Genomic DNA, 25,646 nt, shown 5'->3' with positions numbered 1-25,646 from the left:
TTAATTCATTGTGTTGATCGAATAAAGTTTGTAATGCAGCGACAATTTCTCGTTTAATGCCCGTATTGAATCAACGTTGATCGATTTAATGATCAGTGTTTCCCATGAAATAAATTTGAAGGAATTTGTGATCTGCGTCCGGCAGTAGTAGTAGTGATCCTGCACGATGATAAATTTGCCCTTGTACTTTGAATGTTGGCATGTAATTCTCGCACACGATATTTGTTGCATCGAATGATGTCATTTGGAAACAAGAATTGTTCTTGCGTATGTTTGCCAAGAAATGTTTCGATTGGCTTGTGTCACCTGATACCAACGTTGATAATGGTCCTGGTGGTGACTGTAAATCTGGCATTTTCAATTTTCCACCCGCGCAGCACATACCAGATATTTCATTCTTAAATTTGAGGGCACTGCAATATACGCATAATTTTTCCATTTTTCGAATAACCACACATAAATGAAGACTTTAATCATAATTAAATCAGTGTTCGTCTGGATCGAGCACTGCGTACTCGAACGGTTTCCAGTCTTGCTTCCCGTTGCTCGTCTGTTTCAGACGAACGGGCTTGAGGTGTAGATTGGCCAAATGCTTGTCGTTTGGGTGGCAGAATTTGTATGACGACTATTACAAATTCACTTGGAAAAAGCAAAGAAAATGCGTGTGATATCTATTATCTAATGTCGAACGACAATTGGAATTTTACAATCAACACCACTAGTTATGTCACATTTAACGTTTCTAGTGAATTTCACATGAACGCAAATAATAATAAATGAAGCTTGATTGATATAGAACATAAATAATAAATGAATGACGCTTGGTCGATGTAGAACGCAAATAATAGTAAATGAATGACGATCGGTCGATATAGAACGTAAATAATAATAAATGATATTGGTTGATCTAGGTTGCGACTCGTGGTCGGTACAAAGAGAATACCTATGATCGATATAACAGGAATTGACCTTAATGACTAGGTAATGATATAATTTGGTCGACTTGCTTGATTTGGATATATGAGGAGTTAGAATGTTTATTTAGTGGTAGTGTGACGAACGTCACTCCGGGAATTGAGGATTTCGTTGTTAGCTTCAGCCGGTATGCCAGGGTTCGATGAGATTGTTGATTGTCTATTAAATCGTTTTATTTCTCGTCCTTATTGATATACACGTATATACAGTATGTACACTGTTTCGCCGCGTATGCCTTGCAGCGTCGAAGGTCGAATAACCGACGAGACTCCGCGTGTCTCGTTATCGGAACGGTCCCGTACCGGAACGTCGCCTTATCGAGGCGAGATTGCAGCGCGTCGTCGTGTTTTGCGTGATTGCGGTCTATCAGCCACTAGGAGTCATGTTAATGGGACAGAGTCGAGACCGGGCAGCTTCCAGCGTCTTTTTAACGGGACAGGAAGAGACCGGGCAACGTCCAGGCGTCTCTATATCGGAGCGGTAGAAACCGGGCAGCGTCCAGGTGTGTCTTTAGCGGGACAGGAAGAGACCGGGCAACGTCCAGGCGTCCCTATATCGGAGCGGTCCCCAGTGAGCGTCATCGCGTTGACGCGTCGCGAGGCCGGTGTGATTCGGTTCCGTTCGGTTCGGATCGGTCGCTCACTCCCGGCCGAATCGCCACGCGCTCGATTCCTACCAGCTGGGACGCTACGTCACAGTAGAGAGAGAGAGAGAGAGAGTTGTTCCAGATAATTGCTTCCACGGTGCTCAGGCGTTAATTAAAACGATCTGAGGTGAATACTTCCACGGTGCTCAGGAGCTGGTTGAAACAACCTGAGATGAAAGATTCACGTTGTCCCGGAGCCGTTTTAGGGGCTACCCAAAATACTAATTAAAAGTGCTAATGCGAGACTTATTCGTTCTCTGAATATCGGAGAGATAATGAATCTTCTCTCGGTCGATTGGCCCGTAATTATGAGCATTTCGCTCTTTGAGCGCGCTTCAATCACGATCTAGATCGATTCGTAGCTGTGTGCGCCGCAGTTTCGCTCGGGATATTGCACGAGATTGCGCAATCTTTCGTTTGTTCGCTTGATTCGCTCTCCAGTCGATCCGCCGATCGACTGATGATCGCGGATGCGTTCGATTTTCCCCCTCTCATCACCATACTCATTCTCACACCAGTTCCATTCAACGCATAAACACACTTACATGTTAATGGGTGAAACGACAAGGAAATACGAAAATTACTCTAGAAGTTGGCGTTTAATTAAAAGGGTAAAAGGGCTGTGGCAGGAGCTTGGGATTCATTATACACACACACGAACTGAAATGTCGCTGTTTGTGTTTGATTCAATTCAATTCTGTCAGGTGTGCGCACTCATACACCGAAAACACATGAACTGCCGCTAAACTATACGAAATACACGCATTTGTTAAAACGACTCGCGCGCCACCTATTGCAAAATTGTTGTACTAATTCAGAAATCTTCGAGAGCATGCGTACAACAATTCACCAAAGTTGCATCGCAATCGGATGAATGGTATAGGAACGCATACGGGACAAACACAGAAACATACATTTATATATATATAGGTTTAGATTTTTTTAAATTGGACACATAACATCAATTTCTAACAGTCAATCAACTGTGGGATTGCCCTAGTCAGAAATTGCATGTATAAATTTATCAATTTTGAGGGAACTGCCTCAGCTGTGTGAAATTGTATGGTTTACGAGATGTGTGAGTCATGGTTTCCCGTGCGTATGTTCCGTAGAGATCGATTGTATATTTGAATCGGGAGTCTGATGGGTGGACATGAACACGCACACACCGCCTCGTTAAGTAGAGGGGCCCATGGTAACGCCTTTGCGACAACTCGCGAACGGATTAGTCCGAGCGATAAAATGCAGCGTAGGCCTTTTCGGCGCGGACCCACTCTGGCCGCTCTGTGCCGGTAAATCGTGAGGTGCGTGTGACTGGGTCCGCGAAGTGTTTTAGAGATAGAGTTCTCCGGTCTACTATGTAACCGCATGGAAAGACTCAACTTTGCGAAACAACTTAGTCTAATAATTTTGCAACATTCATTCTATTAACTTTACAAAACAATTCACTCTATTAACTTACAAATAATTTATTCTGTTAAAACGATTTAGTCTAATTTCTCATTGTATTTTTTCAGTTAAATGTAATATTATTTCGGATCCATATCATAGTTTAATTCGTGTATATTTTATCGTATAATCAAGTGTGTGCGTGTTCGCGTCTTATTCCTCTTTCTGATTCAGCTTTATCAGCGACTCAGAACTATCCAAACTTCAAAAAGGAAATTTCAAGTACATTGTCATTTACATTATTGTGACTGTCTGGTGAGTTGCACCCCTTATCGGTTTCTGTATATTTTATTTGTCACTGTTATATTTAATGCGTATTTAACGATAATTTCTGGCAGTCAATCAACTGTGGGATTCCCCTAGTCAGGATTTGCGTGTTTAAATTGTGTCGCTCGAACACTAAAGATCGGGGCACATAACATACGCTACAATTCCCAAGGCAAGAATATGCGTTGCACATATTGTGTCCTACATTATTAATATTTAGAGGATTTCATTTTTTATAATGTATATGTAAAACTTTATTTTACCAGCAATAGTACTAATGTATCCTCTTCTGTGTGCCTTCTGCTGTACTCCGCAAGGGTCGCGTGCGTCTCAAAAAGAATCAACCCTCTAATTCGATTTTCAGCTGGAAAAGAAGCGTACACTTTTACTTTTTGACATGATTATTTACCACCTGAACATATGTATGCAACTGAAACATAGAAGGTAACAGTAGCTATAAGTACATATTAGGTTAAATAATAAACTCCCCAAAATAATTAATAGATCACCTCTGAAAAATGGGGCCGAATTCAACTGGTCATAACTCCGGCAAAAGTGGCCGTATCGATATCTTCAAAATACCGTCTGAAAGTGTGGAATTTCTACTCTCAGCTGGTTTTTCAGATTTTAGGTTTATTGTTTTTCGGCAAATTTTTAGCGCTGCAAAGAGCACTTTGTTAATTTGAAAAAATTTTGTTCAACTTTGTCATATTCTATAGGACAAACGAAACTTTTTAATTCACAAGGGGAGAACAGGATCTGGTAGACATAGATTTTGATGAGCCTTGGCCTGATGGATCTATGTCGAAAATAAGTAAATAGGTGTCCGAGCGTTTGTGACGAAGTCAGGTCACGCGCCGCGGCCACGCGACTGTACTCGCGGGCGAAGATCCACTGCGGTAGAGATATAAAAGCCGCGGCGAGCAGAATCAGGAGCTCCCGTGCTTGATAGTTGTACCGCTTCAAGTAGCAAATCGAGATGTTCACAATTTTATTTCCTGAGGTGTGCCAGTTTCGGCCATAGCCACTACTGCGCCATTCCCAGTCTCCGTCCGAAATAAGCCGAGAGAAATCTTGCGTCCTACCTACGCCAGATAGGTGTCTCTACGCCCCACAGACCACAGATTCTTATTTTACGCAGACACTCTATAATAAGACACCCGCACGAACGCGCCTACTAGGCAGTGCTTGAAACGGTTATGGAGAAACTTTATTCCAAATAACTGTTATGAAGAGCCGAAATTTCTAACTATTGTCTGTTTCCGTTACGGTTCGTACTTCCCTCCTCATATTGGTTCCATAACCGTTATTTTTCTGTTCTATATTGGTTCCGAAACGGTTCTAGAATCAAGATCGGCTTCTCCCTAATTGACATTATTATTTATTGTAGCTGCAGATTACTATATATGTGCATATTTTTTTACAAAATCTTTATAGAAACAGGAGAAACTTTTAACTTCATATTTTGAATAATATAGTGTGTGTGAATGTAAAAAATATGTACCTGATTTATTTATTTCAACGCTTTATTAGAAATCAATGATATGTATGAATGTCTCACTTTTTTCTATAAGGATTTTGTAAAAAATATGCACATATACAGTAACCTGCAGCTACAATTATAATTATGATATCAATTAGGGAAAAGTCGATGCAAGAATTGACTCTAGAACTGTTTCGAAACCGATACAGAACCGAAAAAATAACGGCCATGGAACCGATATGAGAAGGTAAATAGGAACCGTAACTGAAACAGATAATTGTTGCAAATTTCGGTTCTTGATATAATTATGACTTGATATAATTATGACCATCATAGGATCACGGTATATGTCATCACAGTCATGTTTCCGCACGAAATATAAATGTTTTAGACGGAAACCTATGGCTTTGCAGTGCCCTGAACAATGGTGATGAAATACTGTAGAATGTTGGCGTTGAAAAAAAGCCCACCGTGGTAAGCTATTCTACAATCGAATCTCGATCGACCACAATCGTTTGAGCTGTGCAGTACACTAGGGTGGACCTTATTTTTGACCATCAGATTTTTTAGTCTAACCTCTATAATTGCAACATTTGGCGAGAAAATAATCTGGAAAAAGTTTGGGGTCTATTGGACTACGGGAACTCTTTGAGTTTTTAAAATTTGACACAAATATACATTATATGATATATCGTTGAATATGTATTTTTTGCTGTTAAAAAATACATATTCTCTTGGTGGGAGAAGCGTTTCATTTTTCGTCTCACCCGAGGAAACTTAAGCTATCGCGGCTAAAGTAGATATATTTAAAAAAAAAAAACACAAGAGCCCGCGTTGGCCGTGGAGGGCCACCATGTTTCTACTCCCTCCCGTTACGCCCTCTGGCAGCACGCGGAGTCATGCGGAGGCGCGCGTGATACCCAACGTTTATTATAGAATTTTTAAATTAGTCAAGTTCACACCCCCTGTGTGCTTTTCAAATCCATGTTTTAAAGAAATATGAAACAAGCAAAAGTATGTCATAACATAAAATTACATCATTACTAATTTTTATCCAAATTCCTAACACGAAGTGCGCAATAATTGATTTGGTATACAATAACTCTAGAGCAGTCAGGGCCAGTTGGACTATTTGGGAGCACAGCCTCCATGATGTTTGCCAGAGCCGCACGGAAGGAGAGCTCGAAAGCCAATGATACGGTGGGCGTACAACAGATAGAGAAAACTGTATTATCCTTGTCAAATAAGAAGAAACCTGCCAACCGACGAGTTTAGACCGGTTCTGCGCATGTTGGCGTTCATTGGCTATGCTATCACCAACACTACTTCGGCCGCGCATTCGTTCTGCGCTGAAAGCGTTGCCGTGGCGCCACTTTTGTATATACCGCGTGTTTCAACTTTTTTGTCGGATTTTCTTGATTGTCTCTTTTCTACTGAAAATTTGTAATGAATGGTGATTAAGGCGTACAAGATAATCGTTGGGTCAAGATAGACATCATCGCGCATTCCCCAATTCAGAAAAATAAGAAGGGAAAGGTAAGCAACTGAAATACTATAGGGTCAGGTGGGGTAGAGTGTATCAAAAAAGTTTAAAATGAATACAAACAACAGAATGTTTAATAAATCAACTTTGCTTTTGGACTTAAACAATCAACAGTCTTGGTCCTTCAAATCAGAATTAGCAGTTGTTAACAATTATCCTTAAAAGCTAATCAATTTAACACTTTTCTGATATCACAGTGTGCCCCAGATCTGGGGTACTGTTTAACGCCCTTAGGGGTACAATATAACAGAATAGGACACGCTATAACAATTGCACAAAACTTTCAAAATAACAATATAATACAAAAAAAAAACATTAACTCAAACTATATCTTTTCAAAATATTATCTGGAAATGAAGAAGAATGCGCATGACGTTTTGTCTTATTAGCCATTTTAGGAAATGCCAATATAAGTTCTATATCATTCATTACAACAGTTCTAGACCCAGTTCCAGCGGAAAGTACAAGATATGATTTACCTTTCCATTTTTGCACAAATAACTGTCATATTCATGTTACACTGTACCCCGTTACACTGTGCCCCTTACCGTAAGTACAACAAAATATGAATTGGAATTTTATATACTCTCCACCTAATTAGTCAATTGGAAGATTGGCAAAATACACTGCTGGTCAAAATTAAAGGAGCACTATAATTTCCCGAAAATATTTGTCATTTTGAAATGACTGTATCTTCGCGAAAAATGCTTTCTCCCACTATGGCCTACCGTCGTCCCCCACTTCCTTCCCATCGCACTGCGGTCAAGCATATCCCTACTCCTGTCCATGTGAGCTGTCTGTTGGGCTGCCGAGCACACGGACAGGAGTAGGGATATGCTTGTGTGCAGTGCGATGGGAAGAAAGTGGGGGACGACGGTAGGCCATAGTGGGAGACGACGGTAGGTCACAGTGGGGGTAAGCATTTGTCCCACGTCCCATCATTGCCACCGAGCTCGGTGGCTCCTCGCCATCCATAAGCTTGCCATAGGCTTGGCTCGTCCCCGGCCCGTCCTCATTGGCTGTATAAACAGCCCTTTAAGGAATTTAAGAGGACTGCACCTTCGAAGAAGCGGCTAAAGCTCGATATAATGCACAAGGTATCGGAAGAAGAAATTGGAGCAATGCGGAAGCATGTGCACGCCTTTAGGGAACGAAGAGAACAACCGACACTTCCGAGACTGTTGGTGATAATCCAAAGAGAGAAAAATTTACCGATCATATCGCAGAGCACATTACATCGCCCCTTGAAGAAAATGAACTACAAGTACAGTGAGCCACGAAAGTATTCGAACGCTCTAAAATGAAAAGTTTGAGGCTTAAAAAATATGAGTTCTATTACGAATTATAAAATACCTTTATTTCTATAATAACATGATTATACATACTATAGTATCATGATTATACATGTAAAATTTGAAGTGTCTCTGGTGAGATCAACAATAGTTATAAAACATTTCTTGGTAACACTGACTAAATGACCGTCACAAAAGTATTCGAACGACTAAATTCAAAATAGATATTTTAAATAAATGTAGTGTTTTAATATTTTGTCGGACCACCGCACAGTGGCGTATTTATAGGGAAATCTGGCCAAAAATAATATTTTTGAATCTAAGATAAATTTTTGGAATAAATTGCAATACTATGACTCTAAAATGGTAATAATATACTGTTTCAATGTTAAATATTGAATATTCCTCATCCTCCTGCTCCTCCTCCCCCTCCTCCTTCTCCACCTCCTCCTCCTCATCATCATCTTTAGGATATTTTTGTGACTTTTTGGGATATATTTTTCTCATGCTGCTTATATATGGATCTGAAGAAACAAGCAAATTATGGAAAATAACTTTCATTGTTTTTTTTTCTAGAAAATTGTCTAGAGTGATGTCTGAAGCCTTTGATATCTTTGTCGCGGCTTTCTTGTGCTTCTTCTCCGAGTTGCCCAATTGGAAGTAAAGTGAATGTCCCAATTTCTGCTCATGTCCCCATTTCTGCTCATTTCGTATTTTTCTTATTATTATAAGCATCACGTTTGTACTGTAGTTACAACAAAAAAAATCCAAATTATTTGAACATTTACGCGAGTGTTGCACGAGCTTGGGGCTAATCAAAGTGCAGCATAAGCAACGAAAAACTTTTAAAATGAGAGACACATGATGTTTCGACCGTATTTTAGCTGGTTGTGGTAAGGAACAGGGTCACTATTGGTATTCGATAATTGGGCAGAAAATAGTTTTTGCAGTAAAAGTTCTTATTTATTAACAAAAACAGATACCGTATTGTGCTCCCAATGTAGATTTTGTACTATTTTTTATTATTTTAAGTAGAAAATATGTGAGTAGGTTTAGGGTCAAGTGAATCACCGACGTGTCCGAATTTCTACTCACCAAAATTTTAGCAACATAACCTCACAATTCAATATACAGGGTGTCCCACTAAGGAGTGGACAGCGCGATATCTCTTAAAGTATTGTCGATAAAAATATAAAAAAAATAGGGAATTGCATGGTTCGAGGGGGCCCATTTATTAGCGCGAACGAATTTTGTTTTCGATTATTATTTTAAAAGATACGATGGTCAAGTTCGGTTTTTCAAATGGAACTATTTTTTTTGAAGACCTGAGTTGATAGTGCGTTCCAAGACAAATTCAATAAGCTTTAATGTATACACTTTATTTCCACTGGTTTTTAAGATATTGCGCTTGCAAATTTACTGATTTTCACTGCAAGAAACCCCTCTGGAATGGCAAAAACCGGGGGCGGTCTTACTGGCGCCACGGGTGGCACTGCCTGTTGAAATGGATACTTACCTGCCAAAGGTCTACGCCAGAAATGGCAGGCCCAAAGGCTGGACAATTCTTTTCCGTCAGAAATGCTACTTAGGTAGGTATCGTTACTTTTATTTCGCACTTGCTTCTACGCTCGGATGGCCGGTTCTTTTGGGAGGGATGCAAGTTGGATTGGTTCTGATACAATCTGCTCCCTATGGTTGAAATTTAGTCTAGCAACTTTCACTCCTCCTAACCTAACCAATCCAACTTGCATCCCTCCCAAAAGAACCGGCTATCCGAGCGTAGAAGCAAGTGCGAAATAAAAGTAACGATGCGCTTCTCGATACCGCAGATGTACCTACCTAGGTAGCATTTCCGACGGAAAAGAATTGTCCAGCTTTTGGGCCTGCGAACCCTGTCGTAGACCTTTGGCAGGTAGGTATCAGTTTCAACAGGCAATGCCACCCGTAGCGCCAGTAAGACCGACCCCGGTCCTTCCTATTCCAGAGGGTTTTCTTCCAGTGAAAATCAGTAATTTTGCAAGCGCAATATCTTAAAAACCAGTGGAAATAAAGTGTATACATTAAAGCTTATTGAATTTGTCTTGGAACGCACTATCAACTCAGGTGTTCAAAAAAAATAGTTCCATTTGAAAAACCGAACTTGACCATCGTATCTTTTAAAATAATAATCGAAAACAAAATTCGTTCGCGCTAATAAATGGGCCCCCTCGAACCATGCTATTCCCTATTTTTTTTATATTTTTATCGACAATACTTTAAGAGATATCGCGCTGTCCACTCCTTAGTGGGACACCCTGTATACTGTAACCTCTATTTCTATTCGAAGGCATTTTATTTTTTGTTTATCATTATTTTATGCTTTACTGTTGTGTTATGAAACATTTTCATAAAATATGTAATTTATTTAACCTGAAAAGGCAACATATTATGTAAGCAGAAATTGGTATAAATGGTGAGTAGAAATATGTACATCGCTATTTCTCGTGAGCAGAAATACGGAAATTTAAAACATTATATTTAATTACAAATTACTAGTAGTTAAACATCTTGGAATATCTTTCTTAAATAGTTTTCGACTGGTTGATTTATTATTAAAGAATTAATCAATTACTCTGCAAAATTTGATCACAAACAAAGCTTTTACATCTTCTTACCGACGAGTAACCCCTTAAATGAGCAAAAATTGGGACATTCACCTTATTGCCTGTTCCATGATGTTCACGGAATGAATTAATATTTTGTGTACATTTGTTGGTATATTATACCACGGATATAGTTGAACAAATTTATGCGGAGTTTCTAAGCAGTATTTTTTAAAAACATCTATTTTTATTCGGTACACGTTCGAAATTGTCACGAAGATTACGTGGAAACGCTTCATTATGTCTTTATTCACTCTTGTAATTTCTGCTGACACAGAAGAATTCGTGAAAAATCGGCGAACGGTATTTCCATCGTTAGTTGTACCGAATCCCGGCTTCGGTTTATCTACAAGCAAATCCATTCGAATTCTAAAAGATTCTTGAATTTTCTTCTTATTTTTCACTATCTTGTTCTTATTGGCTTTCCGTTGAACTTGTCACTGACAGATGACCAAGTTATACGATATATGCAGTAAACATTCAAAAAAATCTTATCCACGCGAGTAACGGCGATAATCCAAATCTCATTTTTGACTCGTCCTCGACTTTTTGTTTTCTTCTCAAATCGAGTTTACTAAAATCTTTGCAGGTCAGTTGGCCAAGGTAACATCTTTGAGTTTCAGGATTTTCTGCTATCGCACTACATACCTTCCCATCAATCATTGTACATAGCAATGTTTGGCGTATGGATACATTGTTGCCGTTCATTTTCCCTGTTGTCGGCTTCAAAAGTTTAATTTGATTTTCAATTTTGTTTACTTCTTGTACTATTATATTTGTTGTTTCGCGTATATTCGAATAAGCTTGCAAAATCTGGACGAGGATGTTTGAGTATTCTGCCAGAACAGAATCTTTTCTTTACTATTTGGATCACCTGACATTAGTTGTACCAGAACAATAGATGAAGCAAATATGTTTGAATCGCAAATAGTAGAGTTTTCAAATTTTTGCTTATACTCACTTATTCCAGATTTTTGTCCACGGTAATTATTTTCTCTTGATATCGAAGTATCCTCAAAACCGTATGATCCAGCAAACTTTGCAAAGGTACTTCTGCGTATGCTTCAGTAATAAGTATATTTTTGGGATAACAGTCCTTTCTGGCGTTAGTCATAGATCCATAACACGGGTACAAGTTGCTATTGTGCATCTTGGTTGCATCTCTAATAATGTTATACTGATATTTTGTTAATTTTGCCCCCACTGTTATAGATAATGCCTCATCACGTGAGTACGGCTTTATCAGGAGACAGGATTGCCTCTGTGCATCTATGTATTGATTAATGTTGGGTTATTAATTTTACTGTTCCCACAGTGGCGTGGAATAAAGAAAATCTGCCTTAATATAAATGTGACTTTATTTAATGCAATCCACTTTTCTGAAGTGAAATAACGTAAATTATAGTTTTCATTCGTACACTCTATTCTCTTTGCTCACTTCTATCACATCGATCTATCGCTAGACGGTCTCTAACCGGAAAATCTTCCTTACCACAACTATCGAACGACACGCACGCACTCTCGCTACTCTCACACGCGCCATATTTGAACTTAGATTGCACATTCTGACAATTAACACGTTTTGGCGCGGAAACTATGTCTTTTATAACATTGGCAGCATCTACTTTTTTGTCATTTCTGTATTGCATTTGAGCAACTTAACAGAGCTCCTTAGAACTGAAACATGCTTGTACTTCTTCAGTCCTTCTACGTTTGGATTTTTCGCTGACTTCAGAAAACTCAATCGATGGTCTTCCAAATCTTTCACTGTATGTTGCACTTGTGAGAAATTCAATTCTTCCATCTCACTACGATCGATTTTTTTTTGCAAAAATTATTGTAATTTCTAGCACACGCGTTCCACTTGCTTTTCCATAGGGAAGTAAACTTTCGTATACTTTGCGTGCTTGCCTGTGACAGTGCATCACATCCAACAGCCTTTTTTTACGAACTGGTTCAAATGATTACATTTGTCTTTAAAACTGGTTGAGGGACAACTTCTAAGCACTCTACAAGTTCATTCCTAGATAATGAAGTGTAAGCTTGTTTGAGATTCTAGCGTTTGAGCGCGCTGATGCCGGAGAGGTTATGTCGACAGTGAAAAAGGTACACAACACACACAATACGTAAAATGAGTTCCGTCGTTTATTAAAACATGAGCAAGACTTAAGAGCGTGAGGCGGTGAGAGTACAGTTTTGATTAGCTACTCGCGATTACATTAATACATGAAAATGAGCGAATTCTCACGTGAACCACCACGTGCTTTACTCACGACGAACCACAATCGACGAGAGCGATCAGACGTGCACGTAAGCGTGAAAAAAATGTACTTGAAGAGCAATGATATCAATGCACTACTGCGAGGTGAGCGTTGAAAATTCACGAGTTGACGAAATTTAAGAATCGCAAGCGACACGTGCTTTCATAAAAGATGTGTGAACAAGAGTGAAAATCAAGATGGAAACCTTTTCCGGCACGGCGTCGTCTCGAACGTTCTCGAGAATCGATCGACGTGGGGAACTTTGATTGGTTGCTCGATTGACGTGGTGAGTTTTGAGTGGCTGATCGATTGTGGATCAACCGTGAGTTCTTCCGTTGGGGAGGTGCTGTGGTGAGCGAGATTGTGGGGGTGAGCAGAACTAGATGACTTCCCAACAAAGCTGTTTGAGAAGTGCCAGGGACTGGTTCCTTCACTTTCCTCCTGGCACTTTCCAAAACTATCACTTCATACAATTCAAAACAACGTATGTCCAAAGTGGGCAAACTGCACAATGAAACCGTACAAATTGCACAAACAAACTGCACTACTCCGATGTTCTATAAAATCGATTTGGAGATTGATGTAACTATCGCGAAGTTTGAGTTATGTCTGCCGCTTCAACGACTATTTGTTTCTTATAATCCCTAACTTTGGTTCGTTTCTATTGGTTAACTTTACATAGTGGGAGTGGTGTATTTGTCTTATGAATGTTTCATGGGAGTGTGTTTAATTTTCCCTTGTCTCACTACAAATTTCTGTAAATTTGCCGATGAACTGGGCCCTCGCTGATTTCGATGAGCTTCACACATCTTGCAAAACTCGACCTTTTGAGCAACTTTTTCCTTTGACAAAATTGGCGGTCGGCCTTAGTTTACGAAATATTCGCAGGAAAACATTCGATATTATACAATCGTACTCTACGAATACATGCGCGCTCAAGACAGTGTGTGCAACACCACGGTGTCGGCGATTGTCTTCTGTTTCTTAAAAACTGCGCGGCAACCTACATCATGCGTATCTAGCGGGTGCATGCGTGGTGTCGCAGCAAGAAAATGTTGCTGCGTTACTGTTTACAGATAAACTGTAAGCAGAGCGTCAGCACGGGACCATCGCTCATCCAGTGTTTCGGTAAACTTGTCGAAAAGTTATCTCTTCGCCGATTTCAATGATTTTGACATATGTTGCCAAGGTCATCATTCTAAATAATATTTCCCTTTAAACTTTTTGGCGGCCGGCTTTGGTTTACGAGATATTCGGAAGAAACTTTACTTAACACTAGAACTACCGACGGTTTCACAGCCGACGGTATTAGCATTGGTTGGGGCTAGATGGTGGTGAGGGGGGGGGGGGCATAAGGGTACGTTTATGTTGGAGCTGCGATAATAGCGAAGAAAAAGAAATATTTCTTTCTCGACGCTTTTATCGTTGGTCGTCTATGTAGTAAGCGTTGCTCTACTCGCTGCTCCAACGTAAACAGTTCCATTATAAAACAATATAATGTATTTCGACGCTTCGCTCTTATCGTCGCTCTGATCGTTTATCGCTGCTCCAACATAAACGTACCCTAAAGCATGGTAGCGAACCGATGTGAGTATGTGTTAAACTCGGTAGTTCTAGTGTTAACTAAACTTTTTGCAAATATCTCGTAAACCAAAGCCGACCGTCAAAAGGTTTAAAGGGAATCGTTGTTTAGAATGATGACCTTGACGACATATGTACGCATACGCTGCCCCAATGGAGTAAAAATATAAGCAGAACTAAATGTATTAGTAGCAACAGTTTTTCCTCAATATCTCGGAAAGTAAGGCCGATCGCCAATATTGTCAAAGGAAAAAGTTGTTGAATGACGACTTTGACAACACATGTGAAGCTCATAGAAATCGGCGAGGGCCCAGTTCATCGGCAAGTTTACTCAAATTTCGGTGCAAGCATAAGAAAGGGACTTTTTGTAAATAGCTGTCAAACAATTTGCAATTTCATACCTACAACTGACCAGCAGGTACGTATTCTTCTTCTCCAAAGAATCCCCGGTTAATACGGTCAATAGACTTTAGGTGTCCGCTGGTATCTATTGTTGTCGTTGAATGAGTCAAAGTGTTTTGCCTGTTTCGGATTTTTACCATATGCTGTAAATGTACTACTTATTAAACTAGCAGGGTAGCATTTAGGTATAGAATTAGGCGTACTAATGAGGGGAAACAAGATATTCCGATCCTATGTCATAAGTGTTGTGAAGTCCCAGTATTTTTCGCACGGTATTAATTAAATTCTCCTCTATAAATCACTCCACAACTCTACCGAAATCCTTAAATTTCAACTCATACCCCTTTCCCCAACTACTGACCATCTAGGCGATGTACCTTAGTGGTCCCCATCTCGAGATGGTCAACGACGAAATTCCCCTCCCCCTCGTCGCCATACGAGGCGTGATCTCCTCCCTCATATTTAAGTCTAAACAAGTCCTTCGTCCTAAAACCCTCTTAAATCGAGACCACGTCTCATCCCTCCTCTACGACTCATCAAGTACAAGCCACTCGCACCCCTTTCTAATTAAAACACCCAAAATCCATCTAATGGGTTGAGTACCCCGTTTCGAACGCCCAAAATAAAAACCCCGGAAATCCTATTGCGACGCATATTTCGTGCATGAGTCACGGTGCATACCGCGAACACCCCTCATACCTAAATACAGTATTTCCTCGTTACGGGCTCGGTTTGGTGTACACGATACGGACTTTTCGCTATCCCCACCACTTCTGTCTCACTGTTATCCGGCGAAGGCGAGAGCGAGATGGAACGAGAGCGAGCGAGAGGCACTGATAGCGAGCGAGGACGGTACGAGACCGACGACGCGTTGATGTTTTGTCTCGCTCCGTCCTTCGGACACCTGACACTCTGTCCTTTGCATGTGCGACGGGCGTGCGCGATGGTCGCAAGCGCTTACCGTGAGCCGGGTCTGCGTCAAGATTTTGCGAAGCGGTTTTCGTGCTCACGGTAATCGCTTGCGACCACCGCGCACGCTCGCCGCGCACGCAGTGTTCCATTTCGCTCCCCCCTTCGGCCAGAAAGAAGCGAGAAACGAACACTCGGAATTAGGGCTCTGTTCACGATACAGGCTCAACGCCGGTCCCGACCAGCGAGCCGCTAACGAAGAAATACTGTACCGCATAAATACAAGGGCCCCAGAGGCTGTAGCTCTCTTCGATGGAAACACTTCCACGGAAGTCATACTTTGCGTAAAAAGTTCTTAAACCTAACCAACATTAAATTCAGTACGACTTCGCTCATCGAGCAAGTTATCTTCGACGCCGACTGTGAGCAATTAATATTACTTATTATAATATTGCATATCATCGTCATTTATATTATATTTCATTGCTTACGCTTTTCTTATTATTGCTTATCGTTTTATATTATCTTAACACTTCAAAGGCTTATTGCTTTCCATATTACTGTCTATTACTAAACGCATATTGTTATATATTATTACCCATTACTAATATTTATTGCATTTCATATTCCTGTCTATTGCTAATACTCGCATATTTCATGTTCATCTATATATATTGTTATTGATTACCATTTATATAAATGTTTATGTGCTAATGCTTAACTTCCCACGCATTATTACAATACTACCGCTATCGTATTAACAGTGCATGGCATATTCTCGTGCTTTAAACTGAATAATCTAAATCTTCTTATTCTAAATAGCGCTTCGAATTATTGTAGTGATCCTTCGGTTACGAAGATTCCAAACCATAATAAGCTGTTGCAACAGATGATCTCGCTCCGCGAACGCCGGAATTTCTTATAGTGTTTACAAGGCTTACTATCGCATAGGTCTTGTACGACCATACGGCTACTTCTATTTCAAAGAAATATTACAAGCTGCTTCTTATATTAATGTAGCAGTAAGTCCAATTACCAAGCCTTTAAATACCCACGCCTGTGCTCTAATGGGTGTCACCCTGGTGCGCGATTATTGCTTAAACCTGCCGTGGTTGCCTCGTGCTACGAAGCTTGCCTTTGTGCCTAACATTCCCAACAACCCCACATTGTCATTGTCCTAACCTCCGCCACCCGGGACGTGACAGTGTACTTTTCCATAAACGGTGCGGACGGCTAAGAAATGACAATCTCTATATACATATAAAACGGAAAGTATTATTGTGTCTGTACGCGGTAAACTCGGAAACTTCTCAACCAATTCTTCAGCAGTTTCCACAGATTTGTAGAAACAACATTTGAGAAGGGTTTAGGCTATATAGCATATCGATATTACTGAATGGGTCTGAGTAATAAGCGAAATAGTGAAGCGAGGCAGATAAATCTTACGTGGTGTTCACCGCGGTGCGCGCAATGGATGCGCGTACGGTTCCCCCTAATGTGGTGGGGATCACGGTTGCCTAGAGTACAGACTACGTGCCGCGTGGGTAGCAGGGGGGGGGGAGCCGAATTAGTATGTATAACTCTATACATGTAAGGATTCCCCCTCCAGCGCTCCCCACCGCGTTCGTGGTACGTACATACATACTCCTGGCAAGCCTGGCGGAGATGCTTGATGCTTTGACGGACACAGTCACATCGTTAGCTGTTTATGAGTGTTGACATTCACGCGCATGCAGGCTTTGCAGGTGGACTTCTCATCCAAATAATGTTTTTGGCGCTTTCACTGTTGCCACTATCAGTATTGTTACAATTTATACCACTGACTTCGTAGCACCACTTTTCTTTTCATAAGTTCTACTAACCGCCAGTGTTATAAACGGATGTTCTTCTGTACGTATGTTCACGATTATGCATTTCGGGAATCGAATAGTTTTTCTCACTGTTTTGAAACGTACACTCCAGACGTGCGCTCCAAAACTGTACATACGCGTAAAGTCTCCGCCGTGATAAAGGACAATCGCGCGGTCCTAGCGCGCGAGTCTGGATTATGTACAGATATAATGAACGTAAGCAATGGGTAATGAAGTATATGTAAGTAAGCACTGCGTAATAATTAATGAAGGCACCAGTTAATTTTTAAATATTAATGCTACCGCTATAAATACACATGAGAAGCCCGGACAATGCCGGGTGCTTTATGCTAGTAACTCATAAGATCGCAATTTATCGCAGGAAAATGTAACAGGCCTTTCTTCAAGAATATTCAAACTTTATTTTGCAACAAGAATTGTCGCTTCATGACGCTTAATACATAACTATTTGCTTAGGGGAAAAAATATAGATCGCGTATTCTCCTTTACCATAGCTGTAAAAAGTGAAGTAAACCAATAAGACCAGAATATATATTAACTTAGAGTATGTTAAATAGCTACCAGCACAGAAAAAAAGGATCATAGTTCAGCATTAAATGGAAAAGTTACTTTCAATTCTGGTCTGAAAGTTGCAGATCATGACATTAGCAACTTTGAGATCGCATATCTGTAAGAGAATTGTACAATAAAACTTGGTATTAGTGAAAAATCATGTTTTGATAGGTCATAAATGAAATGCAATACATAGATCTATAAAAATCAGAAAAAAATTTTATTCTATTTTGGCCATATTTTCGTACAGGACGTGCCACTATGCACCGCGAGCACTTATCACTGCTTCTAAACGTCGTTGCATACTGTCAACCAAATTTTCAGTAATATCTTCTTTTATATTACTCCAAACTTCAACAATTTTGGTTTTTAATGCTTCCTTTGAACTAATATTATATTTACTAAGTTGTCTGCCAATTCCTGCCCATAAGTGTTCTATGGGGTTGATGTTCGGACTTTGGGGGGGTATTTCTAAAATGTGGGGAACGTTGTATATCCAGTGTTTAACAATATATGCGGTATGTTGCGGACTATTATCCTGCTGAAAATGAAAATTTCCTTCCAGCCCTAATTTTTCCGCACTTTGCATCAAATTATCTTTTACTATTTGCATATATTTATATTTACCTAATATGTGTTCAATAATGGCGAGGTTTCCGACACCACTGGCTCTCATACACCCCCATACCATTATGGATCCACCCCCATGCTTCAAGGTTGGACGTAGATTTTTAGGATCCATCTCTTTGTTTGCTAATCTCCAAACCTTATGACATCCATCTGAACCAAATATGTTAAATTTTCTCTCGTTCGAGAAAATAACACGTTTCCAAAAGTCCTTATCCTTGTCGACATATTTTTTTTGCGAAATTTAGTCTCTGATTATTCACTTTGCTAACGAATAGTTTGTTTCGAGGAGTCCGACCATGAAAATTATTTTCACGAAGAACTCTTCGACAAAGTTCAGGATGAACTTGTTTTTTAAAACTATCAGCGACTAGTGTTGCAAGTTTTGGATCAGAAATTCTTGGGTTCTGCTTGATTTCACGCACAATTGTATTCTCCTCCCTCTTCGTTAACGTCTTGGGTCGGCCAGATCGAACTTTATTTCGAAGAATTCCAATGGTTTTTAACTTATGTACTATGTAGTAAACTTCTCCCTAACAATTTGGCTATTTCGCCATAGCTCTGGCCTTCATTATGCCATTTAATGATAAATTTCCTGTCAGTGATGTTTGCTTCTGATTATTTTGGACACATTATTACCAAAACTGTTGTAATATTATTAACACTCGCAGTACTGAACACGGGAAGTGTGAAAAACCCATTGAGATCTAAACATACCTAGAAAGTTAACAGCAGTGGGAAGAAGTAGAAGCGACAGCGGTCCGAAGGAAATAGAAGATAAGCTGTGAATCTATCCTTCTTCCTATTATCCCTATTACTCTGTACTCTCTATGTTATGTATGTATGTTGTGCACAGGTGACTTCACACATATGCACTGTACATCCATAGCCCGTTGTAAGACAGAGATAGGTTCACCCGTTATCTTCCCTCTTTCTCGGACCAGCCGTGTTTAGTTATGTATATAGGATGTCTCAAAAATGTCGGAGGTCCTTGAAAGAGGTGGCTCAGGGGGTGATTTGAAACAACTTTTTCCTTAGCGAAAATATTGTCCGAAGCTTCGTTAACGAGATATTAACAAAAAAACCCGACCAATCAGAGCGCGTGCCTTCCGCTCGAGCTCCCGCGGTAGCGTTGGCTACGCGATAGGCGGTTGCGGTTGTACTATGAACGTACGAACAAGCAAGTCGGCATGCATCGAAGGAAACCGCATTACACAGTGTTTTTTAAAGCAGAAACTGAAATAATAATTGTTTGAAGTGAGAGGACAAGAAATACATACATTTCATTTTCAAATAAGGCATAAATGAAAAGGTAATGTAACAGAAAATGTACGACAAGTGATCGTAATTCGTTATTGAGGTAAAAATCCGTAGTTTAATAACGGCCAACACAACTAAATTTAAAAATAATATTAGGTGTATGAATATATTCTTTCCGACTGGATGTACATAATCAGTATAAAGCAATTGAATTTCTATCGTAGTGATATTCATGAGCTACCAGAAAAATGGCAAAAGGTAATTAACAATAATGGAAATTATTTCGATGGTTGAGTTGTTTTCATACTTTTTAAATCAAACTGTTATTGAATCCTAAAATCGAAGAGAATTTATTGCTACACCTAATAATCACTAATAAATTAAATAACACTCAAGCCTACGAGCATTTCTTTCCTTCCTTTCCTTCCTTTTCGGAATCCTGTGTCACTAAGTTGGTCACTGTGCCGAGCCTGGTCATCGGTGGACGAAAAGATTTATGGTACGGTAGCGGACAGTGGTTTGAATAGAGGGAAAAAGTCATTTTTGAGTGTTAAGTAAACAGAATTTTTTTAATACAATTCCATGATAGGATAGTTGACGCACCAGAATCAACAAGAATTATCTGTAAATACCATTAATTTGTAAGGAAATTATAATATGAAAGTTGGGGAACAGAACACCTGCAATTTTGAGTTACAAACGCACTATCTTTCAAGTAGAATTTCAACTATCTGCAAATTAAAAAGGAAAACGCAATTTTGAAAATTGATTATGTTCATACTGAACATATATACATATTACATGAATTAAGTCAATGACACCCCCGTTGATTTCAATAGGACATAAGTTGAACAAATAGGTATTTTTAACAATAGAATCGAAGTTTAATTAGACATAACTTTTTCCCGACAGCTAGCGTCAAGGTAGGACTTAATACTAGTGGTGCATTATACCTTTAAGTACATAACCAAACAGGTTTCAGCTGCGTAAACCTGCGGCTTTGGTGTAGGGAGCATTTTTTCTATAAATTTTATCAGTATTTGAAGTATCTTGCTTTCGTTTTTCATAATATCGAAAAATGGTTTAGATAAAAGTTGAATGGTTCATAAGAGGCCATAATTTAATGTAATTAGTTTTTTATATGTGGACGCATAAAGGCATATGTGTGAAGGTCACCGATGTTTTGTTAAACGGAACCATATATTTTTTAATACATTATGTGGTAATAAAATAATAGATAGTTTATTGGAATGTCTGGTTTAGGTTAATACAGCGTAAAATAGTGAACGTATGAGTACTATAAAACGTAAAAGGGCGCGACGTGAGGACAGCCTCCTCGCGCTCGCTAACACGCACCGAATCTGGTCCTCGCGAAAAAACGTCGCGAGTGACGCCGCGCTTCTCGCGTATTCTCTCGCCCAGTGCCGTACCGATTAGTACCTCCGTCGGGCGATCGGGCCCGACTAAAAATACTACAATTACTGGATTCAGTTCATCATTTTCTATGATAAAGTATTAACCTACTTATGTCGAAAAACTATTAGTTTAGGAGATATTTTAATTTAATCATTAATATTGACATACAAATATTTCCCATACTAATGAGATATTTTGTTTTTATTAATTTTGACTTCAGACTTGTAATCAGCGGCCTCAAAAATCCGGGGATACCAAGTTTTATATAAATTGAAGGTTTCACATAGATGGTATCATATTTTTTCCTTGATATGGGGATATCGGACCACTGTGTAGTGTCCAGTGTTCAGCTGATCGTAGGTATACGACAACGCCCGAAGGTAATGGTCGCAACGTCAAGTGCGTCCGGGTTAATGTACAGAATATTCATTTCATAGCACGGCCACTAACACTGATCACTTAATTTATTTTTCATGGAACGTGTTGTTCCTACGTTATAACAATTGGTGTTAGTTGAACTTCCGCGCGGCTATGGGTCTACCCATATCACTGCCTTGCGACATCATTAACCCCGTTGAGAATAATCTTGACGCCAAACGCCGAATCGTACTCTCGCTTGGGGTTTGGATGTGCGGGCATTCCCGTGCAAACGCTCGCACAGTAGCACTTGTGTCCCCGTTGTTCCGGGCGTACACCCAGAACAGAGCGTAATATTCTTGAGCCGAGAACATTTCTGGGACGAGATTGCTAGCTGAGTGAAAGGATTTTTTCTAAGAAGCTTCCCCTATCCCCAAGTAGTCTCACTCGTTCCATTATAAGTTAACTCCCACCAGGACAAGAGGCTTTAGGTAAAAAGAAGCCAGCACATTTTCGAAACACACGTGCATTGCAGAAATGCAACGAACGAACCATCCTACACTTTCACAAAAGCCCGTGCTCGGTCCTTTTACTGCCAATGTACCCATTGCTTCGAGATAGACAGCAGAAACCACGTGTTTCGGTTCGAAAGGGTCCGAAGAGAGGAGAAACAGGAAGTCTTCGAGTTGCTATAAAGAAGAAAAGGCATACCATTCCTGTTTCCGTTTTCCGATATCCTGCATTCACGTCGGCTACGAGGCGGAACCAGCTAAGCCATAAATTACTCAAAACTGTAGGAAATCGTTCTCTACCACTGACTCGCGGAACAATACCGTCATAAACAGCGATCCTGGTGAAATGCTTTGGCCCATGAGCCTGATTAATTTTAAAAACGCCTCGCGGAGAGACACAGGAAGAAAGGGGATAACTCGCTGACTGCGCCTAGTCTCGCCTGCTTCGTCCTTCCTTCAAAATAAAGACAGATCCCTTATCTCTTGAGTGTAACGTAGCACTACTAACCGCCGTAAATTTTTTCCTTTTCCTTTTATATTTATCACTATTTCCGTTCTATTATGTTCAAACTGTAATTAAGACACGTGCGAGGGACACGCTAACTAGCGGGAAACAGTTGTATTCAATCACGTGCAACGCATGCGCATAACCGCCCATTCAAACTATCAATTCAGCGTCGTGAACGATTTAAGCGCGTGTGCGCAGACCGCACGCTCGACCGGAATCCGAATAAAACTAAGCGTGGTGCGCGAATGGCGGGAACCGAATGTTAAATCCGATTGGTACGCGTAATCACGCAGCGACTGATTGGCGCGGGTCAAGCTCCAGCGAGGAGTATAAATATAGGACTGCCAGCAGCAGAGAGCAGACTCGGTCCTGACACCGCACCAACCTCTGAGGACGCTTTAGTTAGCCCCTGAACTTCCATTTCGAGGATGCTTTAGTTAGCCCCTCAGCTTCCATTTCGAGAACGCTGTAGTTAGCCCCTCTTACTTCCATCCTAGAAAAGCGTGGGCCAGGTGATAGGCACCATTAAGCCAATGCAATCCGGGAGAAGTAATCCTCTCAATTTCTAAAACCTTCGAATTCTAATTCGACCAAGCGTCATTTCTTGTATTATACGTTATTACGACTTCGTGTCGTAACTATATATTATATATTTTATATTAATTAACGCCACGGTTCAAATTACTCTATAACGAAGGCATCAAACGATCTTATGTTCTGTTTAACCGACCGAGCGTTATTTTCGTTAATCTAACGTTCAGCTAAACCAACTTAGCATCAAACAATCTTAATGTTCTATTTAACCAACCGAGCGTTATTTTGGTTAATCTCACGTTCCGCTACACCAATTTAGCGTCAAAACGAAACAAACATAATTCATTTGTACCGACTAGTACGTCGTCACGAAATTATCTTGCATTCAGTTATATTGAGTAAATTCTATGTTCATTTAGACCTAGTGTCAAAACCTTTCTTGAATAAACTATTTTGTTATTTATTGTTAAAAGAAGGACTCTCGTTTCTTGAAATTCATTTCTTAATCGCACGCCAACCGAATCAAATCCCACTATTCCACAGGTAACCGCTCTATATGTGGAATCTCCTGTAATTAACGGCAACGCCTCGTTTGAAAACGTTACACGAGTATAAACACGCGCTCGAATTTCAAAACAAAAGCACGCGTTGACGTATTCCGTCCGAGAGAAGGTGGGCTTGAAGTTCGATTGAAAACGTTGCATACCGGTTACTATACCAGTGCTGGAGAAAACTGGAATTCTACTTACAATTAACTAACCCTAATTATAATTAATTAAACATACTTATTCTAAAACTAAAACTACTTAAGGCTAACTAATCTAGAATAAAAACTTTAACAAAATAACGATTTAACAAAAAAAAAACAGGTCGCCAGTGCTCTGTTCACTCTCCAGGTATGTTTACAGCTCAATAGAAAAACCAACTGAAAACGCCAATGTTTACATTTTATCATATTCAAGGATTGTTTCGTATTACAAGGGTTGTCGTTCGAGTACTTTTGTAACGGTCATTTAGTCGATGTTACAAAGAAATGTTTTATAATTATTGTTGACGTCATCAGAGACTTATATGTTATTATAGAAATAAAAGTATTTTATAATTGGTAATCGGACTCGTATTTTTTAAGCCTCAAATTTTTCATTTTAGGTCGTTCGAATATTTTCGTGGCTCACTATATGTACAGAGACAACAGTGCCCTCATCAAGCGGGAACATCTAATTCGTTGGCGCCGAACGTTCATTTCTAAAATTCGAGAATTCAGAGCGGCGGGTAGGCCCATTTATTATTTGGAAGAGACATGGGTAAATGCGGGCGACACGCGAAAGCGAGTGTGGGTGGACAACACCATAGCTTCGGCATCGAACGCAAGAGAAAGGGGCCTCACTGGCCCATCTACTCCGACTGGGAAAGGAAACCACCTCATCGTACTCCATATTGGATCGGAGGACGGTTTTGTCGAAAATAGCTTACTGTGTTTTGAATCGAATACCAAGAGCGGTGATTACCACGACGAGGTGAATGCGGCACATTTTTTCGAGTGATTTCAGCGCACTGTACCACATTTAAAATCAAACACCGTTATTGTGATGGATAACGCGCCATACCACTCTACGAAATAGGAGCGCTGTCCCATAAAGAGCTGGAACAAAACGCAGATAAGAGAGTGGCTTACCAGCAAGGGAATAGGAATGCCAAATATTGGACAAGGTACGGAGGATTAAGCTGAATTACGATAAATATGTGATCGATGAATTTGCAAAGACAACGGGAGTAAAGGTAGTAAAAGGCCACGTAAAAGTCAATAACAAGACTTTCCACTCTGATACAAGGGGTGGAAAACGCAATACCCGAAATGTGTAACCAGGTAATCGACGATATGCAGGATAATGCGGAGCATCCTTCACCCGATAAAAGTGAACCTGTTTGAAATTGAGCAAAGGATGAGAGGTGAGAGGAGTCTTAGACAGGTTATGTGAACACAATACTCTTTCGGTGAGACACCTCGTCAATTTATTGAAACACACAAGATGAGAACTGAGATCATTGAGACTGTTGAAGCTGCACAATGATAATACTTATGCTTGATTAACTGCAACTCGTGAGTGTGAGATGCAAAACTGTGGCCGCGTGGGTGCAACCACGTGGCATTCACGTAATTATATTAATCGGAGGCGCGTGAGCATCTTGCGAAATCGTAGATACGGAGTAAAATCGTGAGTTGATACACTTGAGACTGAGCGTTACAAAGGTACATTTAATAATTTTCACTAAACGCGTGAGCTGAACCGTTACCGACAATTAGAAACCAAAGAGTGCAGAAAATGGCTGACTTCCTTTCGCGTGTCTTCTCGATTCTCTTACAGCGTTGATACGGCACGCTGATTGGCCTATCGATCGTCGGTGATTGGTCGATCGATTGGCGCTGATTGGCGGCTCGCTCATCGATTTGCGTCGCTGTATCGCAGCCCGCGAGATGCTGCGGTGAGATTGAGAGTGGCGGTATTAGGAACTACCACATTCCTAAACAGACCCAGACCACGGTGAAGGTGCGCATTC

General features: G+C 40.2%; 1 protein-coding gene and 1 long non-coding RNA gene across 3 annotated transcripts in view; one reads left to right on the top strand and one right to left on the bottom strand.

Annotated features, from left to right (window-relative positions):
• The window catches only part of LOC143367004 (SET domain-containing protein SmydA-8), a 217,464-nt gene that overhangs the window by 27,806 nt on the left and 164,012 nt on the right, over positions 1–25,646 (bottom strand). For both annotated transcript variants that reach the window (XM_076808589.1, XM_076808591.1), the window contains exon 8: positions 3,601–3,701. In XM_076808589.1, the coding sequence (XP_076664704.1) occupies positions 3,601–3,701 (101 nt within the window). The remainder of the gene's footprint in view (positions 1–3,600; positions 3,702–25,646) is intronic.
• On the top strand, positions 7,642–18,427 carry LOC143367083 (uncharacterized). The gene is made up of 2 exons (XR_013084940.1): positions 7,642–7,928; positions 18,147–18,427. It is a non-coding gene; the product is annotated as an uncharacterized LOC143367083 (long non-coding RNA).

The sequence above is a fragment of the Andrena cerasifolii genome, chromosome 3 (assembly GCF_050908995.1).
Source record: "Andrena cerasifolii isolate SP2316 chromosome 3, iyAndCera1_principal, whole genome shotgun sequence".
Taxonomy (NCBI): Eukaryota; Metazoa; Arthropoda; class Insecta; order Hymenoptera; family Andrenidae; genus Andrena; species Andrena cerasifolii.
The sequence above is the reverse complement of the archived record's forward strand: the minus strand, read 5'-3'. Positions and strand labels throughout refer to the sequence as shown.